Consider the following 16,332-nt stretch of genomic DNA (forward strand, 5'->3'; position numbering starts at 1 on the left):
TCATATACCCCTTTTTCTGAATTCATATCTATTTGACACAGTTGGCTTTCTGTATATGTTGTGCATGTGTGTATATTTTGCTGGATTATTTGACTTTTTGAAAGTAAATTGTTCAGCCTGGGCAACACAGTGAAACCCCGTCTCTACTAAAATACAAAAAATTAGACAGGCATGGTGGTATGGGCCTATAGTCTCAGCTACTCAGGAGGCTGAGGCAGGAGAATTGCTTGAACCTGGGAGGCAGAAGTTGCAGTGAGCCGAGATCGCACCACTGCACTCCAGCCTGGGTGACAGAACAAGCCTCCATCTCAAAAAAAAAAAAAGAAAGAAAGTAAATTACTGATATTATATTACTTAACTCCTAAAATTTCAAGCAATTATATTTTAAGAACATTATTGTTAACACAAACAAGATATTTAACGTTGATATAATACTATCATCTACTATATAATCCACAAAAAATTTTCCCAGTTGTCCCAAGAGAGTCATTGTTTCTTTAAGCAGGACCCAACCAAGGATCATACATTGCCTTCATTAGCCTTGTCGCCAATCTTCTTTTATGTCGGCCTGTTTTTGTCTTTCATGAGAATGACATTTTGTAAAGTCCAGGTCAGTTGACCTGTAGAATGTTCCACAGTCACAACCTTTCTTATCTTTTTCCCTCATGATTAGATTTGGGTAAAACATTTTTGTCAAGAACACCATGTAGTAGATGCTGTATCCTTCCCGTTGCATCAAGAGGTCCAGTTACTATCAATTTAGTCATTTGTATTACTGAATTTGGATCACTTGGTTAAAAAGTTACATTGTACAGAAACATTGAACTTTTTGTAATTAAATCTGTGGGAATGTATTTGGAAACTTTGTTCTATTAATTTTAATTTTTTAAATTTATAATGTGCTCAATCCATCCTTTATTGTCCCCCAAATTGTTGAGTACCATCTCTGTGACAAGCAAAGCTTACAGTTTATTTAGTAGTACAGACAACTAAGCAAAATCAGCATCTTGTGAGAAATGTGTTGTAGTTCTCACAACTACAGAGGATGCCGTGGAGACACACGGGAAAGAGCTTTACCTGGACCTTGAAGAGTCAGAGAAGACACCCTAGAGGAAGTGACATCACTTCCTAGGACAGTTTGTTTAAGCAAAACAAGAGACACAATTATGATAGCATGATATAAGGCCGTATTTTTTTTATTTTGCAGTATATATTTTTTCAATACATTTTATATTAGTAACATGCTTTCTTTGAATTTTTTTCTGGATTATGGCAGAGCTTATTTTTTACTTTACTATGACTATTTTTTTTTTCCTTTCCAACTTTTATTTTAGGTTCAGGGGGTACATGTGCAGGTTTGTTACATGGGTAAATTGCATGTCACAAGGTCTTAGTGTGCTGATAGTTTTGTCGCCCAGATAATCAACAGAGTACCTGATACGTAGTTATTCGATCCTCACCCCTCTCCCACCCTCCACTCTCAAGAAGGCCTTGGTGTCCAATGTTCTCTTTTTTGTGTTTATGTGTACTCAATATTTATCTCCCACTTAGAGAGCATGCAGTGTTTGGTTTTCTCTTCCTGAATTAAGTCTCTTAGAATAATGGCCTCCAGTTCCATCCATGTTGCTGCAAAGGACTTGATTTTATTCTTTTTATGGCTGCATAGTATTTTACAGTGTATATGTACCACATTTGTCTTTTTCTGATTCACCATTAATGGGCAACTAGGTTGATTCCATGTATTTTCTATTATGAATAGTGGACAATAGAACTTTTAAGCAGAAAGAATTCTGTAATCCTCCCATGCACAGCTTGGATCCTCACACTTAAACTATTTAGGTTCTATTTCATCTTCAGCAAATAAAATTGGCTAAAAATAGCAGCTAGAGGTCCATCTGCAATTCTAGTGAGAAAAATTTTGTAAGAAAAAAAGTAATCAAGTACATAAAGGATCCTAAAATGTGGACATTGGATGAAGACTTCAACTCTCAGAAGGGCCTAGAGTGTCTCAAGACCTTTCATAATAAGGATGAACATCATTCCTTTAATGTCTACATAGATTATCTCATTTAATCCGTAGCATCACAAAAGGTATTGTCATCACAATTCTTTATTTCCCAAGTTTATAATTCAGGAAAGTAGGAATAAGAATTAAAAATCAGGAGGCTTAGGTTTCTGATTCCAGTGTTTTAAGTAATTCATTTTTGTTCTTAGACAAATCATCTGAACTTCTTGTTCCCATTATTAATTGATCAAGTATGACTAACACAATTTTTTCTAACAGTCTGTCAATTATTTTAGGGGTTGAATAACAAAACTATAAGAATCATATTGAGAATTATAAAGTTTTCTGGAAATATGACTTATTAATTCACTATTTAACTATTCTCAAAGCCTTTAAAGCTCTTCATCCTGGATGTGGTTAACTCTCAAGGTACAAACACATGATTGAGATTGTAATAAAAATAATTATTTTATCTACATCTAATCAGGTAAACTTTTCCTGAAAGAGAAACGTTTAGGCCAGTGCTTTGCCTTGGGTTTAGAGGTGACAGACTCTTTTTTTTCATAATGAAATTGTCTAATAATAGCTTTGTGGCAAGATATAACTACATGTAACTTCCCAACTCTTTCAAATGTTGGTTATGTGAACATTTGGGAATTCCCACAATATCAGTATCACTAAATTTAGTTTTAAGTACAATCATAAATCAGTACTAAAAATAAATAATCTTTTTCATTGATTTGTTTTCTTCTTCATTAGTGAAATGATTTTAGCATTGCTTAACTGAAGGAATTATTATTTTTTAAAAATTTAAATATAATGTTTCTAATCATCCAATTTATTCATGCCTAAGAAAGCATAATCAACCAACCAAGCAGAAGAAACATAGAAACCTTTCCATCCTAATATCCTAAAAAGTATTTTCAATTGTGTATACTGTTCTTGGTACAGACTAGTTGAGGTGTTTATTAACTATACTCTATTCGTTCCGGATCACAAAATTTTACTTTAACATGGCAACATTTCCGTAATCGTTTTTCTTTTTTTCCGGCCTATTAGTGTTTTGGACGGGATCTCACTCTTTCACTCAGGCTGGAGTGCAGTGGCATGATCACGGTTCACCACAGCCTTGACCCAGGCTTGGGTGACCCTCCTGCTTCAGCCTCCCAAGTAGCTGGGACTATAAGCACCCACCACCATGCCCAGCTAATTTTTGTATTTTTTGTAGAGATGGGGTTTTGCCATGTTGTCCAGGCTGGTCTCGAATTCCTGGGCTCAAGCGATCCCCCCGCCTTTTCCTCCCAAGGTGCTAGGATTACGGGCGTGAGCCACTGTACCTGGCCTTTTTCTGGCTTATTTCATTTGGCTATCTCTAGTAAATAAAGTGATAAAGTTAGAAAACTACTAGACTCTACTGGAATTAGGCTAGGTTTTCCAGAATAGTTATTTATATACCTTTATAAGATAGACAATAATGACAAATTGTATAAACAAGATTTTAAAAGTATTTGAGGCCGGGAACAGGCTCATGCCTGTAATCCCAGCACTTTAGGAGGCCGAGGCAGGCAGATCATGAGGTCAAAAGAGATCGAAACCCTCCTGGCCAAAATGGTGGAACCTCGTCTCTACTAAAAATACAAAAATTGGCTAGGTGTGGTGGCACGCACCTGTAGTCCCAGCTACTCGGGAGGCAGAGGCAGGAGAATGGCATGAACCTGGGAGGTGGAGCTTGCAGTGAGCCGAGATCGCACCACTGCACTCCAGCCTGGGCAACTGAGCAAGACTCTGACTCACAAAAAGAAAAAAAAAAAGCATTTGAACAAAAATATGGCTAAACTAAACCATTTTGCCTATCTTGATATGTACGATTCAAGGGATTGCCAATTTACTCTGTGTATCATTACAATGTAAATAATACAATTTAAAGATCTCCTATAGTTAGTTACTTGCTAATTTAAAAATCCAATTCATGGAACTTTTAAGATGTTAATTATTTTTTGAATTTTATATTATCTCACATTATTGTCACTAAGCCTGTGGGATAATTGTCTCTAAAATATCTGGAAGATCCGCATTCTGCTTAAAATGCAATACATTTATTCATGAGTATGTAAAAAAGAAAGCCTAATAAATATTCTTCTTTTTTCTGAAATTGCTATAACTAAGAAAACCAAATGAAAATGAAATAAAAATGACATGGGCGTGTGTATGTGCACATGTACATATTTATATTTATACTTATATTCTGTTTTGTTCAGTACCTGGCATATAATAGGTACCCAATAAATATTCTTAGAATGAATCTACCAAAATTTTATTGAATATGTCTTGCCTCATGCAGTGTCTATTATATGGTTTTTATAATCCAGATATAAAAAATTACCTTCTCCTTTAATTCTAATTCTGTTCATCTATGATTCAAAATTTTCTTTCTCACTGTAGTGAATTTCTCTTTTCATCCAAGCCAAAGAGAATGACTCTGTGAGAATGATAAAGTGATAAAAATACACATATCTGGGTAACTCATATCCGGTGATTACTTTTCCTTACTCTTCAGCTGTTCTACCCCACTCCACATCACCCAACCCTTTTAAGAAGTACTTTCAAAAGGGGTGTGTGTGTGTGTGTGTGTGTGTGTGTGTGTGTGTGTGTGTGTGTGAATGAAAACAAACAGGAGAAGTTATCCATTTTATCAGAGAATAAGAAAATTTAGAGCTAGAAATGAGCCCAGAAAACTTTGTTTTAACAAGATCTCTGGGTTTAATCATTGTATTTAAAGGATAGTCAAGACATTTTTACCCATGAAAGCCTTGCTCTGTCCTGTTCTAAGGGGCTTAGTATACAGATGCTCCTCAATCTACGACAAGGTTATGTCCTCATACACCTATTGTAAAGTCAAAAAATCATCAGTCAAACTACTGTAAATCTGGGGCCACCTATATTTAGTCACAGAAGGAAATATAGGCAAGCATTTGTGGACCTTCCCACTGTTAATGAAGTTGCTAAAAACATGCAATATTTAGCTACCAGTTAGGGTGACCAAGTTTTTAGAGAGCCAATGGGAAATAGCACTGCAAGACCAAAAATATGCTTAGTACACCATAAATAATTATTCACATATGTGTTATTACTATTTAACAATGCAAATTAATAGTACTGTAATGCTAGTTAATAGTAGGGCCAAAAGTGTGAAAAAATGTACTAATTTTTTTAATGTTTCTTTCTGTCTTCTGATCCAGACATTTGTTTTAATGCTTTTTAAGTCTTCGCTGGATATTTAAATTTTTAGGCTATATTATTGTGCATTTTTAAGTAAATATAAGAATTTTTTTAAAAGGTAGATATAATGTAGTAATTAAACATATATTATCTTTATTTAATAAAATAACTATGGCATGTTTATATTTGCCTTTCATTTCTTTTTAATAGAGGTAAAAATGAATACAGTCAAAAGTAAAATGTACTTTGACTCACAATTCTGCCCTCATTAAGTCCATATTACACTGATTTCTTGTGTCAGTCCAATATGATAACATTAAGCCAAATATCCTCTCAACAAAAAGGTTTGAGCATGGAATGCTTTCGATTTTACTGTGTAGCTTTACTAAATAGCTTTTTAGACTTGTAGGAATTAGTTCCCCGCTCTGCAAAAATACCCATCCACTTTTTATGTACATGCTTGTTTTGGTAGACCAGCTGCCTTTCAATCAAGTCCTTTGCATCTATGAATTCATTATATATGTTGTCTATGCCCAAAATGTCCATCATTTTTAAACACTTACAAGTACATTGGATGTCAACATACATTAAAACACTATCAGGATTAATAGTTGTAAAGCACGTAGTTTTACCTATGAAATTGTGCTGTTTTAGTCTACTTTGTGTTGCTATCACAGAATATCACAGACTGGTTAATTTATAAAAAACAGATATTTATTTCTTACAGTTCTAGAGGCTAGGAAGTCCAAGAGCACGCCACCAGAATCTGGCAAGGGTACTTTTGTCAGAAGGCAGAGAGCAAGAGAATAAGGATGCTAAAGAAGGCAAGAGAGGAAGAGAAGGCCGAACTTGCCCACTCCCATGATAACAATATTAATCCATTCATCAGGGCAGAACCCTCATAACCTAATCACCTCTTAAAGTTCCTACCTATCAACACAGTTGCATTGAGGATTAAGTTTCCAACTTAAGAACTTTGGGGACCATATTCAAACCAGAGCAGATTCTAAACAAGTTACAGCTTTTAGTAAATAAGTGAGAAATTCCTGTTTAACTTGACTGCCCTTTTCTGGTGACATTTTTTGAAAACAGTCTCAAATTCTAGAAATGAGTCCTTTTTTCACTCCATGGCTTTTTGTCCTAAACTACACAGAACTTCAAACGACTCAAGTAGAGTCAGTTCATCTTTTTCTAGGTTTCTTACATCTTCTTTAGAGATCATTAAACAGTTTTAGAGAAACATCATTTACATTTCTGTCTCATGGAAATCTTTTTCTTTGTTATCATCTGTCATGTATTTAAAAATCAAAGAGAAACATTCTTTTTGCTCCATGCTTTGAAAATATAATTTTACAGAAGGCCAATATTTTAACATATTTTTATGGCCAGCCACAATGATAGGCATCTTGTCAGCATATGTCTCAAAGCACGTATCTTCTCCGATTTCCAGAAAGTCAAAAAGCTCATTAAGTGCTTCTGCACATTTTGGGGAAACTGAAAAGTGACCAAAAAATTTCATTATAAAACCGCGATATCATAGCTAAGAAAACCACATACCTTTTTATTAATATTGTGTAAAGAAGTACAGGACATTTAATAGGTAAGAACTGTTCATTTTCTCTTATAAGACATTTATAGGCTGAATGGAATTTTCCAACATTTACATTTGCACAGTCTGTCAAATATGCAGATAGATGAGTAGAGTCTACTTTAAATTTGGACAAGATGCTACATCTTTTATGTCATCTGAAGTTTCATTAAAATCTTTACAGAAATCAAGGAGATGATTTGAAACTCCATTTTAGAATTCAAAATACTGAAGAGCTAGAGAGAACATGGTTTTGCTGGCATGATTCCATGTATCATTTGATATATTGTAGCACCATGATCATTAATAAGATCTGACAAAATCAGCTCTACACTCTAAGGGGTCAACATATTGGTCCTCAAAATTTCCTCTTTTGTCTACCCTCAGGACTTTTTAGTTGCAACCTTTGAATCAGAAAAAAAGTGACTGTACTCAGGTGTGTTGAGCAATCAAGGGAACAAAATGATAATGAATGTTTATTCTTATTGTGTATTCAAGCTAATTTAACAACTGCCATTTTCAAAAGAGCGTTAATTATTTTGCGGGGTGGGAGGAGATAAAAAATGGTTTTGATTGACTTACAAAAACTTGCCTGTCTCATCCTAAACTTGTGAGATGTAGGCTCCACAAGTGTATTCATATTACCTTCTGTCTAGTCTCAAATTTATTTCTATTTATTGTAGACTACTCTGTTTTGATTTTCTCCCTAATCTAGATCCATGGATCGTTCTATGTATTTTTAAAGTAACACAGTTGTTAGCCTTTTTGTTCAGTATTGTCATGCTAGCTTTGGTATTATAGTCATACTCATTTTCATCACTGAAGTATAAGAAAACATGGTCACAATATCCACAATGTAAAAATTAAAGTAGCACAATCTTCATACAAATCACTACAGTTAATTCACAGGCAAGATCAAAGAGGAGCTCAGGATCACAATGCATGTGGGTTACTCAAGTCACATCATCTAGAGTAATGCAACAATGGTTGAACTGCTGTTAGGATCACAAATCTTGATTACCAATATCAGTAGTCAGGAGAAAACTTGCAGGAGCCATTAAGAAAAATGGGTAATTGATGCTTCATCCATTCAACACTAAAAGTACTGTGGCATGCAGCCTCCATTTTCTAGGTGGTCCTGTGGATTTTGTACATTTCTTTCAACCTTCTGCATCCATCTCTGAAATCCGAGGCTTTTTATGTCTTGGAGAAGGGTTTCCCAGAAAGCAAAAATTTACTGCTAAAACTAAGACAGTACTGAGCAAACCTGGGCAGTTGGTTGCCCTATCATTAATTCTATCTCTACTGCATACTAGTAGAATGATTGTGGATAAATTCTGCATACTCTTTGCTTCAGTTTCTTCATCTGTAAGTTGGAGATAATAATAGTATCACATCACAGTGTTTTATAGAATTAAAATGAGCACCTTAAGAAAATAAATAAGCTCTTCTAATAGAATCAGACATTTTGAAAATTATGTGTTGGTTATTACTGCTATCATCATTAGTCACTTTATTTAACTCAGAAATGCTAAAGATAAAATTTTCTATCTGCCTAGCTTCATTTCCTACCTTCATTCTCATCCCAGACACTCTTAAATTATTTTCTTTCTATTGATTGATCATTCCTTTTCCTTTAACAATTTCTGCTGTTTTCTTTCATTTGTTATGGTAGTTGCAAATCTGCTACACCAAATGTAGTTTTGTTTTGTTTGGCTTTTTTTTTTTTAATTCAAAGCAAGAAGATCGCCAATAACTTAGAGTGTGCTAAGCATAATAAGTATGCTTCTGAAGCCAGAAATTGTGCTAAATAAGTTCCATTGAATTCAAAGGACAATTATATAAGAATGTTGTGTGCTCTTAAGAGCACACACTTGCTAGTGTTTCTCTTTTACCAGTTAAAGCATGAAAATATTTACATTGGTTTTTCAATTTGATACAAACTTGAATGTTGTTGGTAGGTTGTTTCAGTTAATTTGCGCTAAAAAGAAGTAAGAAATATAATCATATTGTCCTTCTTACTGGGTTACCCAACTATGACATGTTCTGCAAAGGAAATCCTAATTTCTTCAGACCATTAATCCCTTCACTTTCCCAAGAGCTTGTGAGGTGACCTCTGCGTCTGATGACCTGTTCTCAAGAGTTAGATCAATGCCAGGAATTTTTTTCACAGAGTTCATGCCACGTTTATCCGAAAATAGGCTTTTTGGAATCCTGCTGGCTTCAGTTTAATTTACGATTCAAATCAATGTTTTATGCTCATGGATATGTTAGTAGTAAGGTGAACACTCATACATTTTCATTAAAAGAAGAAACTCAGCTATATTACAAATATTTCAGAATACGATATGTTGAAGAGGCAATTTTAAACTCATATTATTCTGCTTTACCAAATCCAGCTCAACATTAAAATAATGCATTATAGTGCAAAAAGTGAAACAGGTTCTTGATAATTATTGGCAAGCAGTTGATAATTATTACAGGGTGATTGTTCAAGCAGTCTGGAAAATGCAACTCTCTAAAATTACTTTTTTCAAAAAAGAAAAAAAAAACCTATCCAGAAGCATTCACAATTAATTTGCATAGTTTGTATCCCATCTGCAAACACTTACATAGTTAAAATGAAAACTATTTTAAGATCTGTCTATCTGGTTTGCTGACTTGCTTTTTTGACAATAAAGTTAGAAATATCAACAGTTTCACATGAAGTCTTAGTGTACTTTATGTGATTATTGTTTTTTTTTAATCATAAGGCAAAAGTCACATTTCCCTGTTCCAGAAATTTGGACTTAGTATCATTAAGTGTACCTCATGGTATATTTGAGGGTTCTACATGGACAGAGTCACTTTCACAAGCGACAGTCATTGTGTAAGCCATCCTTTCCTCCCATCACTCCACTTTCGAGGTATGTGAGTGCTCAGTGACAAACACAAAGCAGATTAGGTAAGACAAAAATGAAAGGAAAATCAGAAGCTTCATGTAAGTTTTACAAATATTTTACTAAATATTTTGGCCTTTCAAATATGAATAGAAACTTCATAGAAAGCCTGAAAAACAATTATTGTTTGTATAAAAATTTCTTTCTAGAGATGATAGATTCATTCAATTTTCTGAAACTATCTTCTAAGGAACAATTCTGTCATTCTCCTCTGATTTTTCTCTCACATCTCTTTATCTTCCCTTAAGAAGCTAATTTCCTTGAAGTCTTTGATATTTTGTTTATTTTTTTTAATGAGTTTTCCAGGAGTTCCTTGCAAAAATTAACACTAGTCTATGGTACAGACCCTGACACAATTTTTTAGTGTCATCTTTGTTTGCTACTTTGTCTTTTTGTTCTAAGTTAAGGAAAAGTATACAAATGAATTAGTATTTTTCTTGTTTTATCATTTAAAAGTCGTAAGTGCAATTGTACGGTAATCAAGATGCAATTCAGATTCAAAAGTCAAAATCTGCTGTCTTCATCTGCTTTCTTCGGATGCTTTGGACATTTTTTGTTTTGTTTTCTCCCAGACAAGGTATGGGTCTGTCACCCAGGCTGGAGTGCAGTGGCGTGGTCTTGGCTCACTGCAACTTCCACCTCCTGGGCTCAAGCCATCCTGCCACCTCAGCTTCCTGAGTAGCTGTGACTACAGGCACCCTCCACCCTGTCCAGCTAATTTTGGTATTTCTTGTAGAGACGGAGTTTCAGCATGTTGCCCAGGCTAGTCTTGAATTCCTGGACTCAAAGCAGTCCACCTGCCTCGGCCTCCCAAAATGCTGGGATTATAGGAATGAGCCACCATTCCTGGCCACTATAGGCATTTTTATAGCCTTAATTTATAAGTACCACAAATATTTAATAATAACTAAGCTGGAAATGTTATAAAGTGAAATTAGATAACTCATACTTGATTGGAATATGTTTTGGTGTTCTTAGTTAAAATAACATTAGCATTTATTATTGTTATAGTTATTATTTTTCTGATCCTCTCTGTATCATTTATATAGGCTTTTTTAAACAAAAATTGCTATTGAACATGAAAAAATTCAGAATATATTCAGATTAAAAAAAGGAAAGAAATACTCACTTTCTTACTTTCACATATATTATGAGAATTACTTATCACAATATCCTGAAGCCTCAGTTATTTTACTGCTTTGTGGATAAGGCTTCTGATACTCGAAGAGATTAAGTACTTTGTTAAAAGTAACAATGACTAAATTGAAGTGACAAGATTAAATTCAAGACTTTAGACTCCAGTAATTAATTATTCAAGATTCCTCTTGTTTACATCTGTACTTTTGTCTTCATTTTTATAATTGTTTGACACCTTGACATTACAGGATATCTTAGGGTATCATGATGTAACAACCTTCTTATTTTCTAGCTCTAATTTTCTTTATCTTTTACTCAACATTTTAGAGCTGATGATTTAAGAGGAAGAGTCCTAAGGACTGTTTAGTGGGCAGCATGATACAACTTGTAGTTTGAATCAAAATCCATTGTAGAAGAGAGAGACGATTAAAGAGAGGTCATTTATTCAATCAGTGCGTTAATTGTGCAGCTACTGTATACTACATATTTCTCCAGGAGCTGGAGGATTGGTAATCAGAAGAGATGAAACAACTTATTCTCTTAGAGCTTTCTTTCTAGTTGGGGAGGGCACAGAAAATAAGTAGAAAAAAATATTAAAATATATAGTTTAGGTAAGTGATAAGGAGTAAGGGGAAAATAATGCAAGGAAAGCAATAGAGAGAGTCAGAATACGGAAAAGGGGTCTGTAATTTTAGATAGGATGACTAGAAAAAACCCTCTGTGAGAAGGTGACATTTGAATAAATAATAAAAGGAGGGTGGCAAGTAAGCCACGCAGATATCTTTTGGAAGAGTATTCCAGTCCAAAGGAGCATCACATGCAAAGACCATGGGCTGGAATATCTCTCAACCATTCAAAGAACGGAGCAGGCCAATGGAAGTGGAATGAACTGATGAACTGAAGGAAGGGAAGAATAGGAAATGATGTCACAGGGGTGCAGTTCTTAGGGCTACGTAAGGCTTTTGTAAAGACTCAGTTTTATTTTCATTGAGTGGGAGCCATTGGAGGCTTTGATTAGAGGAGCGATGTCGTGTGACTTATATATAGAAAGAATCTCTCTGCTCTGCTAAATATAGAGAGAAGTGGGATTAGGGCCAAAGTGGGGAGATCATTTAAGAGGCTTGTCATAAGAAATTGGATGGCTCCAATCAAGTTGGTGCAGTTGAGATGATAAGAACCTGTCAGGCTTACAGGGTAAGATCTATAAGATTTCCTGAGGCATTAAATATAGTGCGTGAAGGAAATAGAGGAGTCAACATAACTCCTGAGTTTTTGGCCAGAACATTTTCAAGAATGAAGTTGCTATTTGCTAAAATGACAAAAACAGAAGGAAGAGCAGATTGGAAGCAGGAGGGCAGAATAGGATAAGATCAGGAGCTGTTTTGGGCATATAATATTTGATATCTTATTAAATATCCAAGTGGAGATTAAATGGGTGCTTAAGCTGTACTGACATGAGAGGGTTCAGCTCTAAAGCATTTAGCCTAATAGAAGTGGGAATATAATCATTCAAAACCAAATGTTTTTATAGATTTTTTAAATGTCAAACACAGTACTAGGTGCTAGGATGTAATATTAATAAAATTGATATCATCCCTGCTCTCAAGGTACAGAATGGTATACAGTTTGTGTTATAGGTGATTGAGTTATATAGTGTTCACAAACATGCAATCTCAGAAATAGGAATCCCTGTGCCATTATCACATTGGCACAACTATACCTAGGAGTTTAATTCAACTGGTCTTCCTCTTGAAAGGAGTCTGCTTTTTTCTGTGCACGGACCGCCTTCCTAGAAGTTCTATTATGGCAGACTATTAATTATAAACAAGGCTTTTCATATTTACTTCTGTCATTTACATTCAATGTCCACTTGATATGGTTTGGCTGTGTCCCAATCCAAATATCACCTTGAATTGCAATAATCAAGTGATAAGGAGTAAGGGGAAAATAATGCAAGAAAAGCAATAGAGAGAGTCAGAATACAGAAAAGGGGTCTGTGATTTTAGATAGGATGACTCAGAAAAAACCCTCTGTGAGGTGACATTTGATAATTGAATAATGGGGGCGGTTCCCCCATACTGTTCTCATGGTAGTCATTAAGTCTCATGAGATCTGATGGTTTTATAAATGGGAGTTCCCCTGCACAAACTCTCTCTTGCCTGCTGCAAGACGTGTCTTGCTCCCCCTTCACCTTCTGCCATGATTGTGAAGCCTGCAAGTGGAACTGTGAGTCCATTAAACTGCTCTTCTTTATAAATTACCCAGTCTTGGGTATGTCTTTATCAGCAGCATGAGAATGGACTAATACACCATTGTTCTTTCCCATTCATGTTACTGGTAAAATTTAAGTATTGAGTTGTATTTGATGAGTGCTGCCCTCCCAGTGTTATGGACATATAGGTGGTTGGTGTTGATGTTTTCCTAGCTAAACAGTCATACTTAAAAGGTGAATTATTTACTAGGCTTTTTTGTTCTATGTTTGAGAGTTACAAATTTTTGCTACTGACATTTCAAGATCTGGTATTGTAACTCTGCATGGGGTTTTTGAAGAGCCTACTAAGGCACTGAGTAAAATAAATACATTTCTAATAATGCACCTACACAGATAAAAGTGGGAGTTCTTTGGTTTCTTTTTTTTTTTTCTTGTTCTTGTTCTTTTTTTTTTTTTTAAAGGTGTTTTAGGTCTTTTGGATACATTTGAGATGGTGTTATACGTGCCATTTTTCCATTATGAAAGACTGCTGTGCTAAACGTTGGTGCTTGATTCTCAATCGCAGCACCTTTCCTTTGAGTCAAAGAAGAGAGCAAATAGCCCTCTATTCAGGGAACCAGGGAGCACTAACCACTCTCTACTCTCAAACACTAAAGTAATTTAAGCTGTCGCAGACCCAACACTGCCTTGGTAGTATCCCCTGGAGAACAAAGCAGTTAAAGCAAAATTTCATGTGGTTTTCTTTCATGACTTGAGCTCCTTCTGAGAAATATATCAAGAGTTATGCAGGAATATTTCAAAACTGCTTCATTGACAGTATTCTAGTGGAGGTCTTCATCAAATAACAACTGTGAAGTCATATCTGGCAGTATGAGGAGTGCTGTGATTCAGATTACAGCACGGTGGCTCACTTCTAAGAATTTCCACATCCAGAAAAAGCTTTGAAAGGATGAAGTTAAAAAAAAGAAGAAAACCTGGATATGTGTTTTTTAAATGTCCGCCTTTAAAAATCAATTTTTTTCAACATTTATTTTAGATTCATGGGGTACATGGGTAGGTTTGTTACATAGGTGTATTGTGTGATGCTGAAGTTTGGGGTATGAATGATCCCATTACCCAGGTATTGAGTGAGCATAGTGCCCAATAGGTTTTCTACCATTGCCCCCCTCCCTCCCTGCCTCTGGTGGTCCCAACTTTCTATTGTGGCCATCTTTATGTCCATGAATACTCAGTGTTTAGCTCCTGATTATAAGTGAGAACATGCAGTGTTTGGAAAACCTGAATATTTATATAGGTTAAAATTGGGCTTAGTGTGGAAGCCAACTAAATGTGGCAACTTCCATCCTAAAACAAAAGTCAGTGTGTATGATCTATATAGTTGAAAAAGGTATCAATTAGAAAGAAAACTCTTTCTTGTCAACTCAAAATTTTTCCATGTACATTTTTATACTTTTACCAATTTTGCATATATCCATAAAAATCAATGTCATTGATTTTCATCTTTTAAAATTTTGCAAAAATGCTGCCATAGTGCATAGATCCTTTTGATGCTTGCTTTTTTTTTAAAAAAAAGTTAATATTAGATTTTTGTGTATTATCCATGTTTGTGACTTTAAATATAGTGCACTGATTTTCTACTACTCTTTAAAATATCATTGTAGAAATTAACCTTTTACCCATTCATTTATCTATTCTGCCACTGATAGAGGTTAGGTATTTAGGGCTCTTCAAAAAACCTTGAAGGAAAAGAATTGACAGTCATAAACACTTTCTCAACTTTGCTCCAACATCTTGATTTACTTATTTGTTGGGCCTCTATAAATTCTAAAGATTCACAGAAATTTTTTTAGGGTGGGGACAAAATATCTTAAGGTGGAAATAAGAGTTCTAAATCTTAGAACAAGGACAGAAATGAAGTAATTGACAACCAAGGAACATGGCAGACGTGGTGCTTCCTGGACTATTTTAACAGAACCAAAATATGATGTTTCAGTACAGTTTGTGAACTTTTTCTTGTTTCTTAGGTCTACTGTCTTCTATATGCTGCTGTTTAATATAGCAATTCTGAATATTTATTTTCTGTCAATGTATAACAGGCTCTATTCATGCAAAACCTTTCAAAGATCAAACTTGCTGATGTCTTTAAGTTATTCAATATGAATATAAATCCAATGAATATCCTAATTCTTTTAGATCTTCCCAAAAATAAATGGTGCATATGTGTGTCTATTCATCAGAATTCACTGGGGATCTTTATGAAAATACATACTTACATGACACAACCTTGGAAATTATGATACAAGATATATAGGACAAAGGAATTGCATTTTTAATTTTAAAACTCCTTAGATGATTCAAAAACTAGTTGAGATACAACTTCCCCAAATGTAAAGCTTAAAATTTTAAATAGTATTCCCTACTGGAGATGGTCTGAAAATTAGTCTAAAAAAGTGATATAAATTTAAGAATAAAATGTTTTAACCTTGAAATCTTTGGCCAGAATTAAGTCAGTCTGCTTTAACTACTTATATTCTGAAAATGCTTGTAGCTAAGAAAGAAGCAAACACTATTGGCGTCTCTGAATATCAAACTGATTTACACCTCACAGAAAAGACAAAATGCTTTATCTGTGGAAGAGAAAACCCAAATCATTAAGTTAGTTTATTCATTGTGGGTATAGAGGGTATTTTATGCATTATTACTATCATTTCTGCATCCAGGCCCTTATAAAACTTTGTAATTGGTTATGCATAAGCGCAACTTATGGCTTTTTCATTGTGTTTCCAGCACAGTGATGCGGTCCATGACCTCCTTCTGGATGTGATCACGTGGGTTGGAATTTTGCTGTCCCTTGGTTGTCTCCTGATTTGCATCTTCACATTTTGCTTTTTCCGCGGGCTCCAGAGTGACCGTAACACCATCCACAAGAACCTCTGCATCAGTCTCTTTGTAGCAGAGCTGCTCTTCCTGATTGGGATCAACCGAACTGACCAACCAGTAAGCAACCGACATTGATTCCAGTGAAGAATTTTTCCACTTCCAGCTTTTCAGTACCGCCAATACTAAAAATACTTATGTTTGAAAGTATCATTTCTTCTAGTCATCTGAGATAGATACTAATTTTCAGGCCTTACTCAGTTTTCCATTTTTCATATCCCATCATCATAAATAAGCAGCGAACTTTATGAATAAGGTGTATATTTCATTTTTAAATAAACTTTTGTTTTTTAGA

At 34.8% G+C, this 16,332-nt stretch overlaps 1 protein-coding gene across 47 annotated transcripts in view; it reads left to right on the forward strand.

Moving 5' to 3' along the window:
- Nucleotides 1-16,332, forward strand: part of ADGRL3 (adhesion G protein-coupled receptor L3) — an 866,327-nt gene that overhangs the window by 756,804 nt on the left and 93,191 nt on the right. For all 47 annotated transcript variants that reach the window (XM_032151681.2, XM_032151691.2, XM_032151695.2 and 44 more), the window contains one exon: nt 15,888-16,097. In XM_032151681.2, coding sequence (XP_032007572.1) covers nt 15,888-16,097 — 210 coding nt within the window. The remainder of the gene's footprint in view (nt 1-15,887; nt 16,098-16,332) is intronic.

Source organism: Hylobates moloch, unplaced genomic scaffold (assembly GCF_009828535.3).
Source record: "Hylobates moloch isolate HMO894 unplaced genomic scaffold, HMol_V3 SCAFFOLD_2, whole genome shotgun sequence".
Lineage (NCBI taxonomy): Eukaryota > Metazoa > Chordata > Mammalia > Primates > Hylobatidae > Hylobates > Hylobates moloch.